The sequence below is a fragment of the Lathyrus oleraceus genome, chromosome 7 (assembly GCF_024323335.1).
Source record: "Lathyrus oleraceus cultivar Zhongwan6 chromosome 7, CAAS_Psat_ZW6_1.0, whole genome shotgun sequence".
Classification (NCBI taxonomy): Eukaryota; Viridiplantae; Streptophyta; class Magnoliopsida; order Fabales; family Fabaceae; genus Lathyrus; species Lathyrus oleraceus.
In genome coordinates, this window is record NC_066585.1 from 212060617 (window position 1) to 212085867 (window position 25251).

Genomic DNA, 25251 nt, shown 5'->3' on the forward strand with positions numbered 1-25251 from the left:
AGTCTGGAAGACCTGGCCTGTTACTTGGCCAGGCAACTGTCTGAAGTCCTCCTTAAGAGGCAATGTTTGTGGCTGTTTAATTTTGTCCCTGTACATATTCAAAGACCTCCTAAGTGAAGAGGCAATTGGCAGAACCCAAGGGATATGCAATCTATCCCCTGCTATTCTGTGTGTCATCTGCTTTGCTCACACCACTGTGTTGATGCATTGCAGATACCAACCCAAGATCTTGTACAATTGTACAGTTGAGTCAGTTTCAAATGTGTAGAAGGGTTCCCACTTTCTGAACCCACACATTCTTGTCTTAAGCTCTCCCAGGCCAGGGATAAGAGCTGTGAAGTCTCATCTTCACTCACCTTTCATATGCTTCACCTTAGCCCCTCAATGGCAAGGTTAAGAGCTAACACTACCCAGTGCCAGTGGTTTGTTTGTTGAGGTTGATATGACCCCTCGACTAAAACCTAGCCTTGATGTTTGAGCCCCTTGTTGGTGTGTTTATTTCATGCTGTATGTGCTTGTGTGGTGTGATTGTATCCCCTAGGTTTGCTAGACTCCGCGTAGTCTCGTTTGCATGTCAATTAAGGTAGCACGGTTCCTTCGTATAGGACTTCCTTTCTTGCTTGAGCTTTCCTAAAACACAAACAAACATTATTCCCTCTTAAGGATACGTTAACTCCTTCTACTACAGGTGAGTAAGTCTCCAAAGGTCGAGCATCAGGTAGATTGCGCAGTGACGTTGTCCACTTAAAAAAAACAAACCAACGGGAATAGTTTAGCCGAACTACGGCAACTCTGATTCTCATGTCCAGATGAGATACGTAGGCACGAGATGCGATGTCTTGTCGAGTTTGACTAACAACTAACACTAATTCTCTTCTCTCGCCCTCGTTGCGATTGAGACCTCCCCTTTCTCTTGCCCTAGTTGCAATCGAGACCCTTCTCCTTCCTGTGCAAGTTAGCTAGAAACCTTAACTTAGGGACGATTTTGCATGACAACATCTAGGCTCGAGTCGTAGTCTCCCTAGTGTTGTGTCTCCCTCTGTTATCTGGTTAGGCTAGTCCTTTTCCCCTCCGTAGGGGAACTACGTCGCCCTGATCCTCATACCAGATGAGGTACGTAGGCAGGAGATGAGTTGATCTCTCCGGGCGCCCTTTTTCTTTCTCCACCTTTTGTCTTCAACCCCTCTGTGTGTGTTGTTGTGTGCTTGGAAGCTGATATAAGTCCATCGAGTGGCATTCAGGTTCCAGTGTGGTTTTGTTTGGTTCGGATGCTGATGTAAGTCCAGTGATTGGCTTTCGGGCTCCACGTTTGCCTTTGCCTGTGTTTGTTTGTGTGCGTGTCAGCCGAGCTACGAATGCTCTGATTCTCCTTCGTCCAAGGAGATACGTATGCATAGGATACGACATCCTAGCGAGCATGTGTCGTTTCCCCGGTCCGAACTACTTCGACTCTGATGTCTATGCTTGATAGACTAAGTAGGCCCAGGATGCGATATCTTGCCGAGTCAGTTTCAGTCTTGTTTGTTTTCTTGTGTCTCTTTCAGCCAGTTAGTGTGTTTGTGAGCAGCGTTTTTAGCAACCATTTTCCTTCCTATTGTGCGTGGATCCCGTCGAGTACGACGGATGCGTAGGGGTGCTAATACCTTCCCTTCGCATAACCGACTCCCGATCCCATTCTCTTTGGTCGCGAGACCATGTCTTTTCCAGGTTTACTTCGAGCGTTTCCTTTCCCTCTTTTGGGATAAATAACGCACGGTGGCGGCTCTGTTGTTTTCGTTTCCCGCCGGTTTTTCGCGTAATGCGACACAGTGGATTGGATGAGTTTCCGTAGCGGACTGGTATCTGCATCCCCAGCTGAGTTGATTCTACCTATGGATTGCATGGGTTGTCCCCAGCGAAGTGGCATTCGCTTCCCTAGCAGGGTCAGGGTGGTTATCCCCAGCAGGTGTCAAATCGATGCTTCCCCAGTCGCCAGGCCTGGAGGTTGTTGTTTCCCAGCAGAGCTGTCTGTGGGCATTTCCCCAGTGAAGGCGCCAAGTATCTGTGAGGGTTCTCCTAGCAGAGTCGGGATTGATATCCCCAGCAAGTCGAAGACCGTTGTATCCCCACAGAATGTTGGAGGTTCTTATCCCCAGCAGTTTCCCGAGCGGATTGGGTGCAAAGGAGGTTCTTCCCCAGCAAGGGTTACCTTTTCCCAGCATCAGTGCTATTCCCCAGCAGGGTGGAGACCGGAATATTGACGAGTTCCTCAACAGAATGTCTCGAGCTACTCAGAAGAGTCCCTTGAGGGGGACGTTTTTATGCATTCATCATGAAAAAATAGCATAGCATGTTGCATAGAAAAATAATAAATTGCGTAGCATTTCCATGATCATGGAGCATTACGCAGAAAAATCAATCATGCATCATATTGCAAGCATAGAGCTAGTCTCAAGCCGTGGTTACTGTTTGAGAGGTGGTTTTATCCGCAAAGCAAGGTGTTACTCCGAGGAGTTTAGCCACATGATTGAATCAGAGGTATTCCCCAGTAGTGCGATACTGAAGGAGATTCATTTTTCCGTCGGACAGAGATGGGAAATGTTGTGCGATCAGCACGGTTCAAGCCGTGGTTACCGCTTGAGGTTTTGGTTTCGCCGGATGGTGAAGATGTTACTCTGAGGAGTTTAGCATCGTGATGTCAGATCAGCAATGTTCTCCGGTAGTGCGATACTGGATGAGTTTTTTCCGTCGAACGGAGATGGGATTGAAATCAAAGGACGTTACGCGATCAGCGCGACAATCGGGGTCCAAACGGAGAAAGGGAAATGTTGAGGCATTTTCTGGAGACTGGGGTTCAAATCGGAGAAAAGGAAATGCTGAGGCATTTTCTGGGGTTCAAATGGAGATTGGAGTTGAAGATTATACCCAGGGTGAGGTCCTAAGGATGATCTTCTGTTCATGTGTCACCTTAGACTTTGGCGGATGCCAATGGAGGTCGTTATAGGTGTCTTCGGATGAAGAGATGCACATGTTACCTTCCTTTTGTGAAGGTGTACCCTCTGATATGTCGCCCTCAGAGTGGTGTTTGGTGTTATTTCCGACGTTGCCAGCGGAATTATCACAAGAAATTGGAGATCGGGGTCCAAATGGAGAAAGGGAAATGTTGAGACATTTTCTGGAGAGCGGGGTTCACACGGAGAAAGGGAAATGTTGCGACATTTTCTGGAGAACGGGGTTCACAATGGCGATCGCAAGTTATCGTCAGGCGACTGGGGTTCAAATGGAGAAAAGGGGACACGAGGTGTTTTCTGGAGATTGGGATTCATTATTTTGGCAAACAGGAGAACGGGGTTCAAATGCAGTGATCGGGGATCATTGGCGCGAAAGAAAATTTCGGGGTTCAAGAAAATGAAAAAAGAAGAAAATTTTTCGGGGTTCAAGAAAATCAAAAAGAAATATAATCCCCAGCGGATGAGTGGTGTTCAGGCCATGGATATCCCTGCGTTACCATTTATTTTGGTATCCAGGTCGACGTTGTTGTTTCGGTGATCAGGCCGACTTTCTCCGTACCAGACGGAGTTGTCTTTCGAGATTGTGTTTCTTCGCCGATTCTGACAGGCGTTGTTAATTATTTCCCATCAGAGTGCAAATTGTTCGTCTGTTCTTGGTATTCAATCACTCTTCATCCTGATCATCTGAAAGCCGAGGCTATTCATATCGACAGGTTCACATTGGATTGAATAGGGGCAGCTGTAACACCTCAAAATTTGCCCTCCTCTCTTGGGACTGGCTTAACATATTACATTGCATTTTTAGGTCATTAGGCATTGCATGTTGCATATCATGTGGTTACATTGTGCAAGCCATTCTCCCAAGTCTTGATCAGAAGATAGGAGGTTATGTGCAAGCTAGGGTTTCATTGGACTGGTCATTAATCATCTGAGGATGTGGAGGTCCAAATTAGGGTTTTGTGGTTCTCAAGGAGATTGGTCTTCATCTTGATTGAAATGATTCATCATCATCATCATGGTTTGTCATCATCAGGTGTTGGAGCAGATTCCTTGAGATTAGGGTTTTGACCACTGGTCAACCCTAATCAGTTGCATTGGGCCAATCAGGGCATGGCAAGGAGATGGGGTCTATGATGGATATGGGGATCATTTCATGTTTGTATTGAGCTTATTGAGGCTAGGGTTTCATCTTTGAGCCATTTCATCAGAAGATTGGGGCTCAGATTGATCAGTGCGTTGCCAAATTCATCTATCAATTGAAAAAGTCAACTGTGGTCAACTGTGCTTGATTTTATGGATTTGGAGGTGGGTGAGAGTTGGATACACTTCATTCATGTTGGAATAAGTGTTATTTGACATGTCAAAGCTCAAGAATGAAGAAAATAAAGTCAGGACAAAAATTGCCAAAAATAGAAAGTGACTTGTAATGGAAGTTTCCAAAAATGGAAAGTTTTTCACCACAAAATTACATGTCCAAAAAAGCTTCAAATGAAAATTTGTTCAACATGAAAGTTGTAGATCTTGGTCTCACCTTTCTAAAAAGTCCAAGAACTTGAAATTCCCATGTATGGTTGACAAGTTATGGTCCATTCAATTTCAAAAAAGACCTATAATCAAAGGGGCATAACTTTCACATGGAGTGTCCAAAATGAGTGATCTTTTTATGAGCAAACTCCATTTCACATGTACTTTCATGGTGCATAATCAAAATTCATCAAAAATGGTCAATGCAAAAGGTCAATTTTCAAGTGTACAATTAAAATCCAAGGGCAAAATGGTCCAAGTTGAGAAATAATTGGAATTTTGGAATGGGAGTTTTTGCAACACATCACATATGCCAAATAGAAGTGGTTTGAACTGTCATGAGTTTTCAAGGATCAATATTTGGCTAGGCTATTTTTGAACCTTCACTTAAAATGCATTTTTGGCATGACATAGTGAAAATGAGAAATACAAAGCCAATTAACATGAGACAAAAGCCAACACATTCCAAATGGCAATTAGAAGATGTCTGAGCTGTCACATTGCTGTCATGTGGCCTAATGTGAAAAGTCATTTTTGCCCTTGCCTTAAGTTTAACATTATGCTAATCAAATGCATTTTTTGCTAATTGGTGATTAAGAGGATGATTAAGCAGGAGTATAAAGCTCTAATTATAACTGAATTGCAGATGATAATCACAATTCTCAAGATCCATAACAGAATTTCATCAAATTCTCTCAAACTCTCCAAATTTTCATCAAGCTTTTTTTCAAGATTTCTTCATCAATTCTTGATCTAAGTGTGTGATTCCTTTTGATTCATCTTCAATCAACCTTGCTGCACATCTGTTTTGGGGAATTGGTGCCATAACCTTGCAAAATCACAACTGTTCATATCTTGCTCAACAATGGTGATTGGAAAATTCTTGCAATTGGAGTAGCTTTGAGCTAAGGCACGCATTGCGTTCATCTTCCACAACCTTGAGGTGCATCTGTTTTGGACAATTGGAGCGAGAAGCATCAAGAACAACAACTGTCTTCAACTTGAGGTACATTTAGTCGCTTACAGTTCTTTAAGAACTTGCTTGCTGCTGCTTGGTTTTTAAACCAGTTGAGGTAGACTCTCTTGTCTCCATGTAGCCTGGAAGACCTGGCTTGTTATTTAGCCAGGCAACTGTCTGAAGTCCTCCTTAAGAGGCGATGTTTGTGATTATTTACTTTTGTGCCAAGCAGGTGAAGACCTCTATGAGGCAATTGGCGGAACCCAAGGGATATGCAATCTATCCCCCGCTATTCTGTTGAGTCGTCCCTCTGCTCACACCACTGTGTTGATGCATTGGGACACAAACCCAAGATCTTATACTTTGTACAGTTGTGTCAGAGTCTTTAAGCGTAGAAGGGTCCCTCCATTCTGGACCCACGCTCCTTTGTCTGAAGCTCTCCCTGATCAGGGATAAGAGCTGTGAAGTCTAATCTTCACCCACCTTTCATCTGCTTCACCTTAGCCTCTCAATGGCAAGGTTAAGAGCTAACTCTACCTTGTACAGATGACTTGCTTCGGCAGTCAAACCCATTGTTTGAGCCCACTTGATTGGCTATAGTGTGTGCTTTGTGAATAATTGCTTGAAATGCTTGTTTTGATTGATTGATGCTTGCATGTTTGTTTTCCTGGATAGGATTAGCTTGCAGTTGTGCAAGTAGGTAGAAACCACAACATAGGGCAATGATTCATGATAACACTAGGCTCGAGTACAGCTCCCTGGTAGTGTGTCTCCCCTTGGTTTCTGGCTAGAATTTCTTTCCCTTTCAGGGGAACTACATCGCCCTGATCCTTGTTCCAGACGAGGTATGTAGGCAGGAGACCGTGCGAGGTCTCTCCGGGCACTTTTCTTTCTTTTTGTGTGTGTGCTTGACGGTTATAGGCTCGAGTTTCCGACTCCCTATTAACTCGTTTGGTTGTTGTGTGCTTGGAAGCTGATGTAAGTCCATCGAGTGGCCTTCGGGTTCCAGTGTGCGTGTGTTTGGTTCGGATGCCGATGTAAGTCCAGTGATTGGCGGTCGGGCTCCACGTTTGCCTTCTTGTGTGTGTTTTGGTTCGGATGCTGATGTAAGTCCAGTGATTGGCATTCAGGCTCCATGTTTGCCTGTGTTTGCTTGTTTGGCGTGCGTGAGCCGAACTACGGCAGCTCTGATTCTCGTTCCAGACGAGATACGTAGGCATAGGATGCGATGTCCTATCGAGCTCTCTTCCTCTTAACCCCACCTGTGTTGTCTTCGGTGCGTGTGTGTGTGTGGTGTTTTAGCAACCTTTTCTTTTCTTAGAGCGTGGATCCCATCGAGTACGACGGACGTGAGGGGTGCTAATACCTTCCCCTTGCGTAACCGACTCCCTTACCCTTTCTCTTTGGTCGCGAGACCATGCTTTTTCCAGGTTTCTCTGAGCGTTTCCTTTCCCTATCTTGGGATAAATAAGGCGCAGTGGCGGCTCTGTGTTGTGTTTTTGTTTCAGCCCGCCGGTTGTTTTTTCGCGGATGCGACACTTTGTATCCAAGGTTGAACCAAAGAATGTGAAAGAAGCTCTGACTGATGAATACTGGATCACTGCCATGCAAGAGGAACTTGAGCAGTTCAAAAGGAATGAAGTCTGGGAGCTAGTTCCAAGACCTGAAGGGACCAACATCATTGGTACCAAGTGGATCTGCAAAAACAAATCTGATGAGAAAGGAGTAATTACTAGGAATAAAGCAAGACTAGTAGCTCAAGGATACACTCAAGTAGAAGGGGTAGATTTTGATGAGACATTTGCTCCTGTGGCTAGACTTGAGTCCATCAGATTGCTGTTGGGGGTAGCATGCATCCTGAAGTTTAAGCTATTCCAAATGGATGTGAAGAGTGCATTCTTGAATGGCTACCTGAATGAAGAAGTCTATGTGGAACAACCTAAAGGGTTCTGTGATCCTAACCAACCTGAGCATGTATACAAGTTGAGGAAAGCCTTGTATGGGTTGAAACAAGCACCTAGAGCATGGTATGAAAGGTTAACCGACTTTCTGACCTCAAATGGATACAGAAAGGGTGGCATAGATAAAACCTTGTTTGTGAAGGATGAAGAAGGCAAAATCATGATAGCTCAAATCTATGTTGATGATATAGTCTTTGGTGGAATGTCAGAACAAATGGTTCAAAAATTTGTTCACCAGATGCAGTCTGAGTTTGAAATGAGTCTAGTGGGAGAACTGACCTATTTCCTTGGAATGCAAGTAAACCAAATGGAGGACTCTATGTTTCTCTCCCAAAGCAAGTATGCCAAGAACATAGTTAAGAAGTTTGGTATGGATAATGCTAGGCACAAGAGGACTCCTGCTCCCACTCATCTGAAGTTAACCAAAGATGATGGAGGGCTTAGTGTTGATCAATGCCTGTATAGAAGCATGATAGGTAGCCTGCTGTACCTAATTGCAAGTAGACCTGACATTTCTTATGCAGTTGGAGTGTGTGCCAGATATCAAGCAGAGCCTAAGGTGAGCCACTTGAATCAAGTCAAACGGATTCTCAAGTACATCAATGGGACATGTGACTATGGGATGCTATACTCACATGGGTCTGAGCCTGTCCTATCTGGGTATTGTGATGCAGACTGGGCTGGGAGTGCTGATGACAGAAAAAGCACATCAGGTGGATGCTTCTTCTTAGGAGACAACCTCATATCTTGGTTCAGCAAGAAGCAGAACTGTGTCTCTCTGTCCACTGCAGAGGCTGAATACATAGCAGCTGGAAGCAGTTGTTCCCAACTGGTTTGGATGAAACAGATGCTCACTGAGTACAATGTCACTCAAAATGTCATGACATTGTTCTGTGATAATCTCAGTGCCATCAATATCTCCAAGAATCCCATCCAACACAGCAGGACCAAACATATTGACATTAGGCACCACTTCATCAGAGATCTGGTGGAAGACAAGGTGATCACTTTGGAACATGTAGCCACGGATCTTCAACTGGCTGACATATTTACAAAGGCTCTGGATGCTACTTGTAACACCCTTCTAAATACCCCAAATTATTATAATTAAAATACACATATATTCATCAGAGTAATTATGCCCCGAAGGGTGTCACACAATCATTTCACTACATTCATCAAATATCCTGTCATGCTCATTTATTTAAATCAAAATAAGGTCTTTTGCATAATTCGCAGCGGAATCAAATTCAACATCAATGTAAAACATGTAACACTATACATGTAAATCATCCAACAACCAATATCAAATTAATTAAAACATTCCCTCCCGATGTTACATCTATCAGAGCATGACCCATAAGAAACTACTCTAGACTCCAAGCATTAGCTTCTACTCAACTCATTACTCGTTACCTGAAAAATAGGCGTAAGGGTGAGTTCCTCAATCAATATAATAAGCATTATAGAACAACATGTAATGCCAAGTAATTAACACATTAATTCACCCTAATTAGACTACGCATTCAACAACAGTAATATCCATTCAAACATCATACTCCACAGTACAATCTCCATCATATTCAATCATTAACAACACAACACACGACACACATATGATACTGGAATACATCCATTCATATCATATGCCATACATTCATTATGCAATGAGACTCTATGCATGCGGTACCGACTATTTGTGAACATATAGTTCAACCTCACCGTCCAAATCCAGGCACGGCTACCAAGCTCACTAGTCCCACTCATTTGAGACATAGTGACTCACTCACTAATTCCTCACCATGGGAATTAGCTACCACCCCAAATGGGCCATGAAATGCACGCTAATCACCTAGCATGCAAACATCAACAACAACAATCAAATGATATACTCACTAATTCCTCACCATGGGAATTAGCTACCACCCCAAATGGGCCACAACATGCATGCTAATCATCTAGCAATGCAACATCAACAACAATCAAGAATAGACACATGCTCACACTCTAAGCCATAATACAGTCTATTCACAAACGTATACATTCACATCATCATGTATACCATCACACATTATCAACATAATTAATCACAAAAGCATATCATATCATGCCACATAATCAAACACAGTATTAGCCCGCTCTACTAATACCTATACCACTCAAAACAACGGGAAATGATCCCTACAACATCATATCTCAGCTAAGTACATCACTCAGCCTAAACAACCAAAAACTGCACAACAACAGTTCAGGAAAATCCCAACTCTGCCCATACGCGTACTGTCCATGCCATACGCGTATTGCCCAAACCTGGCCAACTCCATACGCGTAATGCCTACTCTCTTACGCGTATTGCGCATTTCCTCGCCCAACTCATACGCGTACCACCTATCCCATACGCGTACGCTACGCGTAACAACTTCCCAATACGCGTACCAACAGAGACCAATTCACGTTCAAAATGCCATCTTTTCCACCCATACGCGTAAGGCTTCCCCCCATACGCGTACCAACATCTCATACGCGTATTGCCTAGTGCCATACGCGTATGACCAGAGATCAGAATTCTCAGATCTGCAATGGCTTTCTCTGCTACGAGATCTACCCAATTCGACCTTCCACAGTCCAATTTTCACACAAAATTCCTTCCTATTGTCTAACTCAAAACAGATCCTATTCGATTCCACAAGGTCTAACATTTCCACACTAACTTCCTACGAATTCTTCAATTATATTCCAATTTTCGTTCATCTCAACAGTTCACAAATTCAACATATATCATCCAATCATAGGTAAAACAATGGTCTATCACTACCCAGTACATATCGTCCCATAATACCCGTTAATTGATGATAAACCCCCCTTACCTGAGTTAATCCGGCAGCCTCTGAGCTCCAAGCTTCTCCTTCCTTCAACCTTCGTTCTCTGGCTTTTTGCCCTTTCTGCCTCTTTTCCCTTTTCACGTGAAAACCTTTTTCCAAAAAAATTGGGACTTTTTATTATTCCAACTTATATACTCCAATAATATTATTCCACTAAATAATTATCCCAATAATTATTATTCCAAAATAATAATAATAATTCAAATATTCTAATTAAATTAATAAACATATTATTAATTTAATTTAAATAAATACATATTATTATCGGGGTGTTACAACTCTCCCCCACTAAAAGAGTTTTCGTCCTCGAAAACATACCTCAAACGAACAACTCCGGATAAGACTCCTTCATCTGACTCTCAAGTTCCCAAGTCACATTGCCACCTGCTGGTCCTCCCCAAGCTACCTTCACCAAGGCAATCTCTTTACCCCGCAACTGCTTCAACTCTCGATCCTCGACCCTCATAGGTGATGTTTCAACAGTCAGGTTATCTCTCACCTGTACATCATCTACTTGGACTACATGTGACGGATCATGAATGTACCTCCTCAACTGAGACACATGAAAAACATCATGCAAATTCGCAAGCGACGGCGGTAAAGCGATGCGATAGGCTACCTCTCCTATCTTCTCCAAAATCTGATAAGGACCAATAAATCGAGGTGTCAACTTCTTCGACTTCAAAGCTCGACCAACACCGGTTATCGGAGTAACACGAAGAAACACATGGTCTCCTTCTTGGAACTCAAGGGACTTCCTCCTCTTATCATGATAACTCTTCTGACGACTCTGAGTAATTCTCATCTTCTCCTGAATCATCTTAATCTTTTCCGTAGTCTGTTGAACAATCTCCGGTCCAACCACAGCACTCTCACCGGACTCATACCAACATAAAGGCGTCTGACATCTCCTACCATACAAAGCTTCAAACGGTGCCATACCAATACTCGAATGAAAACTATTGTTGTAGGTGAACTCAATCAAAGGCAAATAACAATCCCAAGCACCTCCTTTTTCCAAAACACAAGCTCTCAAAAGATCTTCTAATGACTGAATCGTCCTCTCAGTCTGACCATCAGTCTGCGGATGATATGCAGAACTCAATCTCAGCTTAGTTCCCAAAGCCCTCTGCAAACCTTCCCAGAACTTCGATGTAAATCTAGGATCTCTGTCCGAAACAATACTCGACGGAATACCATGCAAACTTACAATCTTCTCAATATACAACTCGGCTAATCTCTCTAATGGATAATCCATTCTGATCGGAATGAAATGAGCCGACTTCGTCAACCTATCAACAATCACCCAAATAGCCTCAAAACTCTTACTTGTCCTCGGCAAACCAGAAACAAAATCCATACTGATACTATCCCACTTCCACTCAGGAATAGTCAACGGTTGCATTAGCCCAGACGGCTTCTGATGCTCAATCTTTGACTTCTGACAAGTCAAACAGGAATAAACAAAACTCGCGATTTCTTTCTTCATTCCCGGCCACCAAAATAACTTCTTCAAATCATGGTACATCTTCGTAGCTCCAGGATGAATACTCAGGCCACTACGGTGTCCTTCTTCAAGAATACTCTTCTTAAGCTCAGTAACATCCGGAATACACACCCGACTACCAAATCTCAAAACACCATTCTCATCAACTCTGAATTCACCACCTTGACCTTGATTCACTAAAGTCAACTTATCAACCAAAAGCACATCGGATTTCTGACCCTCTCTGATCTCATCCAGAATACCACTTGTTAACTTCAGCATTCCCAATTTAACACTATTGTGAGTACTCTCACACACCAAACTCAAGTCTCTAAACTGCTCAATTAAATCCAATTCCTTAACCATTAACATAGACATATGCAATGATTTCCGACTCAATGCATCAGCTACCACATTTGCTTTACCCGGATGATAATTCAAACCAAAATCATAATCCTTCAGAAACTCTAACCATCTCCTCTGTCTCATATTCAGCTCTTTCTGATCAAACAAATACTTTAAACTCTTATGGTCGCTGAAAACCTCAAATCTTGATCCATACAAATAATGCCTCCACAACTTCAGAACAAATACCACAGCTGCCAACTCTAAATCATGTGTCGGATAGTTCCTCTCATGAACCCTTAGCTGTCTCGAAGCATAAGCTATAACCTGCTTATTCTGCATCAACACACCACCTAAACCCAACAATGAAGCATCACAATAAACCTCAAATAATTCCGACGAACTCGGTAATATCAGAATAGGAGCAGTAGTTAACCTTCTCTTTAACTCTTGGAAACCTTCTTCACACTTTGAGTCCCAAACAAACGCTTGCCCCTTTCTAGTCAACATCGTCAACGGTAACGCCAACTTAGAAAATCCCTCAATAAACTTCCTATAGTAACCTGCAAGTCCAAGAAAACTCCTTATCTCAGAAACTGACTTCGGAGCTTCCCACTTAGATACCGCTTCTATCTTAGAAGGATCAACAGCAACACCACCTCTTGAAATCACATGCCCAAGAAAACTAACCTCTTCTAACCAGAATTCACACTTAGAGAGTTTAGCAAATAACCTCTTTTCTCTTAGAACTTCTAAAACCACTCTCAAATGCTCAGCATGCTCTTCTTCAGATTTCGAATACACCAAAATGTCATCAATAAACACCACCACAAACTGATCTAGGTATGGATGGAAAATCCTATTCATATACTCCATAAATACTCCAGGCGCATTAGTCACACCAAAAGGCATTACAGAATACTCATAATGTCCATACCTTGTTCTGAAAGCAGTCTTCTGAATATCTTCAGTTTTCACACGTATCTGATGATACCCAGATCTCAAGTCTATCTTGCTGAACACACTTGCACCAACCAACTGATCCATCAAATCATCAATCCTCGGTAAAGGATACCGATTCTTGATCGTCACTTTATTCAGTTGCCTGTAGTCCACACACAACCTCATAGTACCTTCTTTCTTCTTAACCAACAACATTGGTGCACCCCACGGTGACACACTCGGACGAATAAATTTCTTATTCAACAGATCTTCCAACTGACTCTTCAATTCAGTTAACTCAACAGCAGACATACGATAAGGAGCCATCGATATCGGTCTAGTACCAGGTACCAAATCAATCGAGAACTCAACTTCACGCTCTGGCGGCAATTCATTCACTTCTTCCGGAAACACATCAGGAAAATCACACACCACAGCGAGATCGCCAATCACCAGTTTATCTTTAGCCTCCAAAGTCGCTAACAGCATAAACAACTCTGCCCCATCTGCTACTTCCTCATTCACTTGCCTTGCGGATAGAAACAAACTCTTTCCTTCCTCAATCTCAGGGAAAATCACAGTCTTATCAAAACAGTTGATATAGACTCGGTTAAACACCAACCAGTTCATACCCAGAATAACATCAACCTGCACTAGTGGAAGACACACAAGGTCTATCCCAAAGTCTCTACCAAAAATACTCAAAGGACAACCCAAACAAACCGAAGTAGTAGTCACTGAACCCTTCGCAGGAGTATCAATCACCATACTCCCATGCATCTCAGATATTTCTAACTTAAGCTTCACAGCACAATCCAACGATATAAAAGAATGAGTAGCACCTGTGTCAATAATAGCTACAAGAGGAAAGCCATTAATATAACACGTACCTCGGATCAAACGATCATCTGCAGAAGTCTCAGAACCTGATAAAGCAAAAACCTTGCCTCCTGACTGATTCTCTTTCTTCGGCTTAGGACACTGTGGGCTGATATGACCCAACTCTCCACAGTTGAAACAAGTCACAGTCTTCAACCGGCAATCTGCAGCTAAATGACCACCTTTTCCACACTTGAAACACTTCTTCTCATTACTGGTACACTCATGGATACGATGTCCGGCCTGACCACATCTGTAACACTTGGCAGGAGCACTAGAGTCTCCCCCGCTAGGCCTCTTCATCCCACTCTGTCTCTGAAAACCTTTGCCAGCAGCATACGGTTTTCCACGATCCATCTGATTCTTGCCTCTCCTATCAACTCTCTGCTGATAGCTCTCAGCTCTTGCCTTGGAATCCTGTTCGAAAATCCTGCAACAGTCAACCAAATCAGAAAACACTCTAATCCTCTGATATCCAATCGCCTGCTTGATCTCGGGACGCAACCCGTTCTCAAACTTCACACACTTGGAAAATTCCCCAGCAGCCTCAGCATAGGGAGTATAATACTTAGACAACTCTGTGAACTTAGCAGCATACTCCGTAACAGACCGGTTACCCTACTTCAATTCCAAGAACTCTATCTCTTTCTTTCCTCTGACATCTTCGGGAAAATACTTCCTCAGAAATCTCTCTCTGAATACAGCCCAAGTAATCTCAGCATCTCCAGCAGCTTCCAACTCAGTGCGGGTAGCAACCCACCAATCATCAGCTTCTTCTGACAGCATATGTGTACCGAACCTGACCTTCTGGTTATCATCACACTCAGTTACTCTGAAGATCCTCTCTATCTCCTTCAACCACTTCTGAGCACCATCTGGATCGTATGCTCCTTTGAACATTGGAGGATTGTTCTTCTGGAACTCACTCAACTGACGAGCAGCTCCCATTCCCACAACATTTGGATTCCCTCCAAGTACTCCAGCTAGCATACCCAGAGCCTCAGCAATTGCAGCATCATCTCTACCTCTTCCAGCCATCTCTATTCTGAAAACCCAACCAAACTAAAACAATAAGTACTAATAGGTTACTCAACACCTATACCGTACAGGGGAAACAGAATAATTACGACTCGACACGACCGACTATGCTCTGTTACCACTAATGTAACACCCTTCTAAATACCCCAAATTATTATAATTAAAATACACATATATTCATCAGAGTAATTATGCCCCGAAGGGTGTCACACAATCATTTCACTACATTCATCAAATATCCTGTCATGCTCATTTATTTAAATCAAAATAAGGTCTTTTGCATAATTCGCAGCGGAATCAAATTCAACATCAATGTAAAACATGTAACACTATACATGTAAATCATCCAACAACCAATATCAAATTAATTAAAACATTCCCTCCCGATGTTACATCTATCAGAGCATGACCCATAAGAAACTACTCTAGACTCCAAGCATTAGCTTCTACTCAACTCATTACTCGTTACCTGAAAAATAGGCGTAAGGGTGAGTTCCTCAATCAATATAATAAGCATTATAGAACAACATGTAATGCCAAGTAATTAACACATTAATTCACCCTAATTAGACTACGCATTCAACAACAGTAATATCCATTCAAACATCATACTCCACAGTACAATCTCCATCATATTCAATCATTAACAACACAACACACGACACACATATGATACTGGAATACATCCATTCATATCATATGCCATACATTCATTATGCAATGAGACTCTATGCATGCGGTACCGACTATTTGTGAACATATAGTTCAACCTCACCGTCCAAATCCAGGCACGGCTACCAAGCTCACTAGTCCCACTCATTTGAGACATAGTGACTCACTCACTAATTCCTCACCATGGGAATTAGCTACCACCCCAAATGGGCCATGAAATGCACGCTAATCACCTAGCATGCAAACATCAACAACAACAATCAAATGATATACTCACTAATTCCTCACCATGGGAATTAGCTACCACCCCAAATGGGCCACAACATGCATGCTAATCATCTAGCAATGCAACATCAACAACAATCAAGAATAGACACATGCTCACACTCTAAGCCATAATACAGTCTATTCACAAACGTATACATTCACATCATCATGTATACCATCACACATTATCAACATAATTAATCACAAAAGCATATCATATCATGCCACATAATCAAACACAGTATTAGCCCGCTCTACTAATACCTATACCACTCAAAACAACGGGAAATGATCCCTACAACATCATATCTCAGCTAAGTACATCACTCAGCCTAAACAACCAAAAACTGCACAACAACAGTTCAGGAAAATCCCAACTCTGCCCATACGCGTACTGTCCATGCCATACGCGTATTGCCCAAACCTGGCCAACTCCATACGCGTAATGCCTACTCTCTTACGCGTATTGCGCATTTCCTCGCCCAACTCATACGCGTACCACCTATCCCATACGCGTACGCTACGCGTAACAACTTCCCAATACGCGTACCAACAGAGACCAATTCACGTTCAAAATGCCATCTTTTCCACCCATACGCGTAAGGCTTCCCCCCATACGCGTACCAACATCTCATACGCGTATTGCCTAGTGCCATACGCGTATGACCAGAGATCAGAATTCTCAGATCTGCAATGGCTTTCTCTGCTACGAGATCTACCCAATTCGACCTTCCACAGTCCAATTTTCACACAAAATTCCTTCCTATTGTCTAACTCAAAACAGATCCTATTCGATTCCACAAGGTCTAACATTTCCACACTAACTTCCTACGAATTCTTCAATTATATTCCAATTTTCGTTCATCTCAACAGTTCACAAATTCAACATATATCATCCAATCATAGGTAAAACAATGGTCTATCACTACCCAGTACATATCGTCCCATAATACCCGTTAATTGATGATAAACCCCCCTTACCTGAGTTAATCCGGCAGCCTCTGAGCTCCAAGCTTCTCCTTCCTTCAACCTTCGTTCTCTGGCTTTTTGCCCTTTCTGCCTCTTTTCCCTTTTCACGTGAAAACCTTTTTCCAAAAAAATTGGGACTTTTTATTATTCCAACTTATATACTCCAATAATATTATTCCACTAAATAATTATCCCAATAATTATTATTCCAAAATAATAATAATAATTCAAATATTCTAATTAAATTAATAAACATATTATTAATTTAATTTAAATAAATACATATTATTATCGGGGTGTTACAACTCTCCCCCACTAAAAGAGTTTTCGTCCTCGAAAACATACCTCAAACGAACAACTCCGGATAAGACTCCTTCATCTGACTCTCAAGTTCCCAAGTCACATTGCCACCTGCTGGTCCTCCCCAAGCTACCTTCACCAAGGCAATCTCTTTACCCCGCAACTGCTTCAACTCTCGATCCTCGACCCTCATAGGTGATGTTTCAACAGTCAGGTTATCTCTCACCTGTACATCATCTACTTGGACTACATGTGACGGATCATGAATGTACCTCCTCAACTGAGACACATGAAAAACATCATGCAAATTCGCAAGCGACGGCGGTAAAGCGATGCGATAGGCTACCTCTCCTATCTTCTCCAAAATCTGATAAGGACCAATAAATCGAGGTGTCAACTTCTTCGACTTCAAAGCTCGACCAACACCGGTTATCGGAGTAACACGAAGAAACACATGGTCTCCTTCTTGGAACTCAAGGGACTTCCTCCTCTTATCATGATAACTCTTCTGACGACTCTGAGTAATTCTCATCTTCTCCTGAATCATCTTAATCTTTTCCGTAGTCTGTTGAACAATCTCCGGTCCAACCACAACACTCTCACCGGACTCATACCAACATAAAGGCGTCCGACATCTCCTACCATACAAAGCTTCAAACGGTGCCATACCAATACTCGAATGAAAACTATTGTTGTAGGTGAACTCAATCAAAGGCAAATAACAATCCCAAGCACCTCCTTTTTCCAAAACACAAGCTCTCAAAAGATCTTCTAATGACTGAATCGTCCTCTCAGTCTGACCATCAGTCTGCGGATGATATGCAGAACTCAATCTCAGCTTAGTTCCCAAAGCCCTACTGTAAAGCAAAAGTGGGTTATTACTTGATCAAAGTTGTGAAGCAAGATCAAGTGGATGGTAACTTGGTTGAAACTGTGAAGTAAAACCAAGTCTGTAACTCTGTCGTTATTCTCTGGTTATGTTGTTGGTTTTGGCAACATTTTTGACAAAAAGGGGGAGTAACCCCTGAACAAACAGAGTGGGTGTCTCTACAACAGACACTCATGGGTCTCTACAACAGACTCTCAGGACGACAGATTTCTCCCCTGCAGCTATTGTGTGTGAAGTTTTTATTTAACTTCTGTATGTGTGTGCTGCTGTGTGAAGTTTTGCTTAACTTCTGTATGTGTGAGAGTGTGCTGCCACTCTGAGTGTATTAGCTAGTATTATTTCCTGCTAGGTGTGTGATTCCGCTGCCATGAACTCTGTTATGGGGATCAAAGTGTTTTAGCCAAAAATTTGCCAAAGGGGGAGTTTGTAGGTGTTTAATTGGCTGCATTATATGGTAAAACACTAGATGGTTACTAATGTCTTGACTGATGTCATGACATGTATGTGTGACTACAGTGTAGTTACTGCAGGACTAGCTAACACAGGATTGATTGGATGTCAAACTGGATGCTGTGACATTCATACCTGTCAACAGATACTAAGGAATAGAACAGCAGGTGTTCTGTTAGAACTTAGTATTTATTTCCAGTCTGGTTATCAAGGAAAGACCAGACCTGGCATAAGGCCTAATGACTGAATGTCAAACTGGATGTTATGACTTTCATCATTGACAGCAGCTGCTGAAGATTAGACAGAGTGGTGTTCTGCTAACTTCAGCATGTAACTTAGTTTGTTCTTCAAAAGAATTACAGAACTAACTTAAGGCCAATTGTGTAAATGTTAAGTTGGACACTTTGACATTTATTGATGTAAGCTGTCACTGTAGTATGGTCATTTTGATCATGTACAGGTCAGCAAAATTGTACAGTCTGTTTTCTGGAAAAATAGACTCAGCATATGGACCTTGATGTCAAGCTGAATGTCGTAACATTCATTCCTGACAGCATATGCTATATTGTAGATTGTTCAGTTTTCTGTTTCAGTTTTTCTTGGGCTATTCTTCAGGAAGTCAACAGCTTAGAGAAAATCCAGGAAATCAACAACCAAGCTACATTCAATGAACCTAACAAATAGCCTATTTGTTAGTAACCTAAATGTTGAATTTATGGGAACTTGTGTGACCTTAAATTCAGGAGAATACAGGTGCAAAAGCCCAGGTACTGCAATATAAAAAGGAAGGCGTTCCTTCATTCAGTTTCAGGGATTTTGAGGCGTGAAGATTAAGTGTGTCCATCATACTTCACTGCTGTATTTTTGTGAGTCTTGTATTAGACGTATCTTGTAAGCCAAGTCATTATCAAGTAGATGATAGCTTTGGCATAGGGTGTTCATTGAGTTGTAAGTGTTGTGTCACTCAAAACTTTTAAGCGTGAGTGCTGTGTATCTTGATTAAAGCTGTGAAGCACAATCAAGAGTTGTTTGAAGTGTGACTTCAACTTGTCTTTAATATTGTTTAAAGATAGTAATCACTGAGGTGATTGAGGGGGAGTGAGTAGGAACTCTGATCTTAGGTTAAGATTGAAATTGCATAGGGTAGGGATTAAGTGATAAGTTGTAAACGGGTGAGTTTAGCTTTGAATTGATACTACTAATAGTGGATTTCCTCCCTGGCTTGGTAGCCCCCAGACGTAGGTCATGTTGGACTGAACTGGGTGAACAATTACTTGTGTTATTTACTGCACTTACTGTTAAGTTCTGCATAATCCCTGTCTGTGCAGAATTGGATGTCATAACAACCAGTGTGACATCCAAAGTCTGATAACTAGAATTTCAATTATTTTTTTATGAGAATTGTGTGCCAGTACTTTGGTTTATTTATTTTGTTCCTTTTTTGTAAAAAATTATAATTATACTATTGTTAATATTATTTATTTTATTTTCGAAATTAATTATACTATTGTTAATATTATTTTATATATATATATATATATATATATATATATATATATATATATATATATATATATATATATATATATATATATATATATATATATATATATAGTAAATATGTAATTATTACTATTATTATTATTATTTCTTTTTTAAAGTAAATACACAATTATATGGTTGTTATCATTATTAATATTTAATTATTTGGTTATATTAATTTTATTATTACTACTTATCATTTAATTAAATTGAAATAATTAGTTAAGCATCCAATTAATTAATTGACTATAAAATCACAAATGACCTTCATAATTTAGATGTTTATTTATCTTAAGGAGTGTATGTGCATGATTACTCTTTATCTATTTGTTTATATTGAACCTTGAGTGTACACGAAATGATATGTTATAATTGTGACAAAATCACGTTGCTTTCATCGATTTTAAAATAATCCTAGCCGATTTCAAATCACATGCTTCTCGATTCAAAGTCGAGCCCATTTTCAAAACACCTCTGTAAGTCGATCGCTTGTAAAAGTATCGCTATCAACCTCACATGGCTTACTCTTGGGCTTTCTTACAATGAGACATATTCGATTTTAATCGAGTAGATGATTGATTCACTAAATAAAATCCAATTCATTCACAAGAATGCAAATTTTAAAACCTCGATCCGACATCGAAAGTTAAATTAAAATACTTAGTCACATCTAAACAACACTTCATTTGAAAATGAAAAGGGGGATGGTTTTGAGTTTTCAACTCCTCTCCTCGATTATTTGAATACGAGTTTTCTTACTCGGTTAGTCAGATAGTCGTCATTTCTAATCCATTTAAGCACAAACAAATCAAATCCTTTTATAACAAGAAACTAAAAGGGAGATAACTTTGAGTCTTCAATTTTTTTCCACGACTATTTGAATACAAGTTCTCTTACTTGGTTAGTCAAATACTTGTCGTTCCTCTACAAACTTCTAAACCCGATTAAAATTATTTTCATAATAAGCTAAATGAAAAGGGAGATGACTTTGAGTTTTCAACTTCTCTCCTCAATTGTTTGAATACGAGTTCTCTTACTCGGTCAGTCGAACTATTGTCATTTTTCTGCTAACTCATACTGTAAGTCAAATCACTTTCATAATAAACTGTACGAAAAGGGAGATGGTCTTGAGTTTTCAATTCCTCTTCTCAAATGCTTGGATATGAGTTGTCTTACTCAGTCATTCGAGCACTTGTCATTTATTCTAAAAATACATCGACCATACATAAACTTATTTTTATAATCACTTAGATGAAAAAGAAAGTGGTCTAAAGTTTTCTATTCCTTTTCCCGATTATTAGGGTACGAGTTGTCTTACTCGATTATCCGAGTATTCGTCATCCATTTAAAATACCTTAATTATTATCAAATCCTTTCTGTAATTAAGGATGAAAAAGAAAGTGGTCTAGAGTCTTCTACTCCCTTTCCCGACTGTTAGGATATGAGTTGTCTTACTCGAATATCCGAGTAATCGTCATCCAACCAAAATATCTCAACACAACCGGTCAAATAAAACATCCAACATGTTAATCCAACTTGTCACCCTCGTGTGATCAAAACCCTTTTCAAAAAGAACACTGTTAATCCTTTCTAATGCGCATAACAAACCAATGCTTAAGCCTCCGTCGAGAGTAGACAAGTCGGCGTTTAGCCTTTAGAACGCGATCTAAATAGTTGTTCACTAAAAGACACCAACCAACCGTAGTTCCCCGAACTACGAATGCTCTGAGTTCCTTATTGCACCATAAGGATACGTAGGCATGAGATTGCGAGATCTTGGCGAGCACACTAATAAACACTACGCCAAAAAGTGCTTTTGGCAGCACCAAAAAGAAAGCGCTTTTTAAAAAAAGCGCTGTAATAGCTTGAAAAAAAATTCGCCTATGTAAAGAAAGCGCTTTTAAGGTAAAAGCGCTCTTATAGGTCTCCACTTATGAAAGCGCTTTTAAGGTAAAAGCGCTCTTATAGGTCTCAGTCTCACATCTATGAGTTTCACACTTATGAAAGCGCTTTTAAGGTAAAAGCGCTCTTATAGGTCTCATGGGTTTCACACTTATGAAAGCGCTTTTAAGGTAAAAGCGCTCTTATAGGTCTCAGTCTCACACACTTATGAAAGCAAGTCCAAAAATTAAAAGGAAAATTGAACCCTACGTGAATCGAACACGCAACCTTCTGATCTGGAGTCAAACGCGCTACCATTGCGCCAAGGATCCATTCATGTAACGTTTCGTCTGGTAATTTATATATAAATATTTGTTTCCTTTCATGTTTTAAATATCAGTTTCCGCTATCATGTCTCATTTCTTCCCTTCTCAGAAAAATCGTTTCTTCTTCTTCCAACCTAACCTAACCCTAAAAAATGTAACAATGCTTCCACCGCCACCGTCACCCCCAAATTGAAATCAAACCCTAAAAAATCCAACACCACTGTCATCATCACCATTCACTTTCCTCCCTCACTGAATGACAAACCCTTTCCTTCACTGAACACTGACGGTAAGCCTCCATCCTCAACGCTTAACCACAACGAGTTTACGCCATTCTTCATTTACAAACAGGTTTGTGCTCCTATTTGTTCTTATTTGTTTTGATTTTTATTTTTCACAATAGATTATAATATTTTCATTCTCGTAACCATTTCATTCACACAGAAGAAAGGTTTTTTCTGAGTTCAGTTTTTGTGTCGGATTTTCTTTTAAGGTTCCTAAAAACTCATGCTTTGTTTTTGTTTTCAATAGTTCTAACACAAATTCCTCAGTTGTTTCACAACCCTATTATTTTAATAGTACTAATTATTCTTATTTTTCTCATTACAATGCTGCTGAGAATTCTCTTAAGAGAGTTGAAGAAGGTATGGTTTTTTTTGTATAGTTACTGAAGTAAGTTTGTCTTGTGTTGGAGTTTGAATACCTATAATGTGACAAAGAATGGTTTATACTCTGATAACTTTTAATATATGGTATTTTGTTAGAAATGCAAGGAGATAGAAAAATGCAAGGAGCAGGAGATGTGCAAGGAGCTGGAGGAATTGGAGATATGCAAAATACCTGTAAGTCTATGCTAACTATGATGTATTGTTGTGTAAAAAGGGAGCTTTTTTTAGTCTAGTTTATGTTCATTGTTTCAACAAAATACCTGTAAGTTTATAATTTATTATAAACTATAACTAATAATACTCATTGTTTCAGCAAGTGGGCAACACACACCAATTGCCAATGATCCTTCTCAACCAAATCAACAAACTACAACAGCACACAATCTTCCACCAACTGGCCTAAAGAAAAGAAGACTTGATGAAAATGGTAACATAAAGAGATCTGAGGTATGGGATCACTTTAACCTTATTCCTGATAGTGACCCCCCAATTACTGAATGTAAGTACTGCCACAAAATGTATATGCATGACTCTAAGAAACATGGAAGATCAAACTTAAAGAGTCACATGAAAACATGCCTCAAGTATGCATTGAACGTGTCTATCGACCCTACCCAAAGAATCTTGTTATATTCAACAACTAAGGGAAATATGTTGGTTCCATTAAGTTCTAGGTTTAACCATGTAGTTTGCATAAATGGATTCATGTAGAGAGTACTTAGTCAAGAGATTCATGGCCAGCAGTACAAACAACTTGTATCTTTGGCCGTATAATTCAGGGTTAGATTTTAATTCTAAGTTTATTCTAATCTTTAATTGTTTCTTTTACGTAAAAAATTTCCATATAAACTTTTGTTTTAATTTATAGGTGTCACTGGTTGTTGCTTGCTATTGATCCTTTAAAAGAAGTGGTATATTTTCTGAATTCGATAGATGGTGAATGGACAAATTATCCGGATATGAAGCAATTAGTTGATACGTAAGTGAGACTGTTCTAAATATTCGTGTATATTTATGTGAGATTGTTCTAAATATATGTTTTTATTTTGTTAGATCAATAAAAGTGTTCTGATCTCAAAGACAAGCTCGAGTACCACGTACTAAATCCAGCAACATTACGTGGATAAAAGTGCAGGTACTTTAATTTTCACAATTTTGCTTATAATAGTGATGCTACTTGATAAGAAAAGATAACTATACATTCTTATTTATTTTTCTATGTAGTGTCCTCTACAGCGCAACGGTATCGATTGCGGATACTTTGTAATGAGGTTTATGAGGGAAATCATTAATATGAATCAAATAGAGATTCCAATCACGGTATGGATTTATAACTTAGGATTTGTTTTAATATTTATCGAATATTTCATATTATTTATTACTTTTAACTAAATCATGCATATTATGTTTTGTTATGTAGTACTTTGATGAATACAAGTGTGCTCATTACACGAGACTGCAGTTGGAACAAATCAAGGAGGAATTGTGTCAATATTTTATTGAGAAAAGATTAATTAGTATATAATGGTTTCAAAATAACATGAATACTTTGATGAAGAATGGTTTCTGGTTGGCAAGTGTATAGTTCTTTATATTTTTAACAGATTAGTTATGACTCCAAATAGGCCGTATAACATATTAGTTTTGACTTGTGTATAGTTCTTTATAATTTTAGTGATATCTTTAATTTCATGGATAGATTAATGTGTTCATTCTTGTGTTGGTTTGCTTTAAAAAATTACAAATGCTTGAATTATGACTCCAAATGTGTTCAGTGCCTATCTATCCTTGTGTTGGTTTGCTTGAATTATGACTCCAAATGTGTTCATTCTTGTGTTGGTTTGCTTGTGTTGGTTTAAAAAATTACAAATGCTTGAATTATGACTCCAAATGCTTGAATTAGAGAGGCTTGATTTACAGGTTTATGGGATTATTCCCAAAAAATATTACAGGTTGAAATGGTAGGCTTAAACTGAAGGCAGCGTTTTGTTATTTTACTAGAGGAAAAGACAGCGCTTTTTAGTAAAAAGCGCTGCTAAAGGTTGTCAATAGAGAGCGCTTTTTACCAAAAAGCGCTGCTAAAGGTTGTCAATATAGAGCGCTTTTTACTAAAAAGCGCTGCTATAGGTTGTCAATAGAGAGCACTTTTTAGTAAAAAGCGCTGCTATAGGTGGTATATAGACAACCTTTAAGAGTGCTTTTTACTCAAAAGCGCTGCTAAAGGTTGTCAATAGAGAGCGCTTTTTAGTAAAAAGCGCTCTTAAAGGTTGTCTATATACCAC

The 25251-nt window shown here is 40.1% G+C and overlaps 1 protein-coding gene and 1 non-coding gene across 2 annotated transcripts; one reads left to right on the forward strand and one right to left on the reverse strand.

Moving 5' to 3' along the window:
- Positions 1-22235: 22235 nt before the first annotated feature.
- Positions 22236-22307, reverse strand: TRNAW-CCA (transfer RNA tryptophan (anticodon CCA)). Its single transcript has one exon. It is a non-coding gene; the product is annotated as a tRNA-Trp (tRNA).
- Positions 22308-22981: 674 nt separating this feature from the next.
- On the forward strand, positions 22982-23680 carry LOC127102983 (uncharacterized). Its single transcript, XM_051040288.1, has 2 exons — positions 22982-23143; positions 23283-23680. The coding sequence occupies exons 1-2, from the start codon at positions 23068-23070 to the stop codon at positions 23678-23680; spliced, it is 474 nt and encodes a 157-aa protein (XP_050896245.1). The 5' UTR covers positions 22982-23067.
- The last annotated feature ends 1571 nt before the right edge of the window (positions 23681-25251 follow it).

Coding starts and splice junctions, on each gene's coding strand:
- LOC127102983 (XM_051040288.1), top strand. CDS start 23,068: ATGCAAGGAGATAGAAAAATGCAAGGAGCAGGAGATGTGCAAGGAGCT. Junction 23,144..23,282: donor TGGAGATATGCAAAATACCT/GTAAGTCTATGC, acceptor TCATTGTTTCAG/CAAGTGGGCAACACACACCA.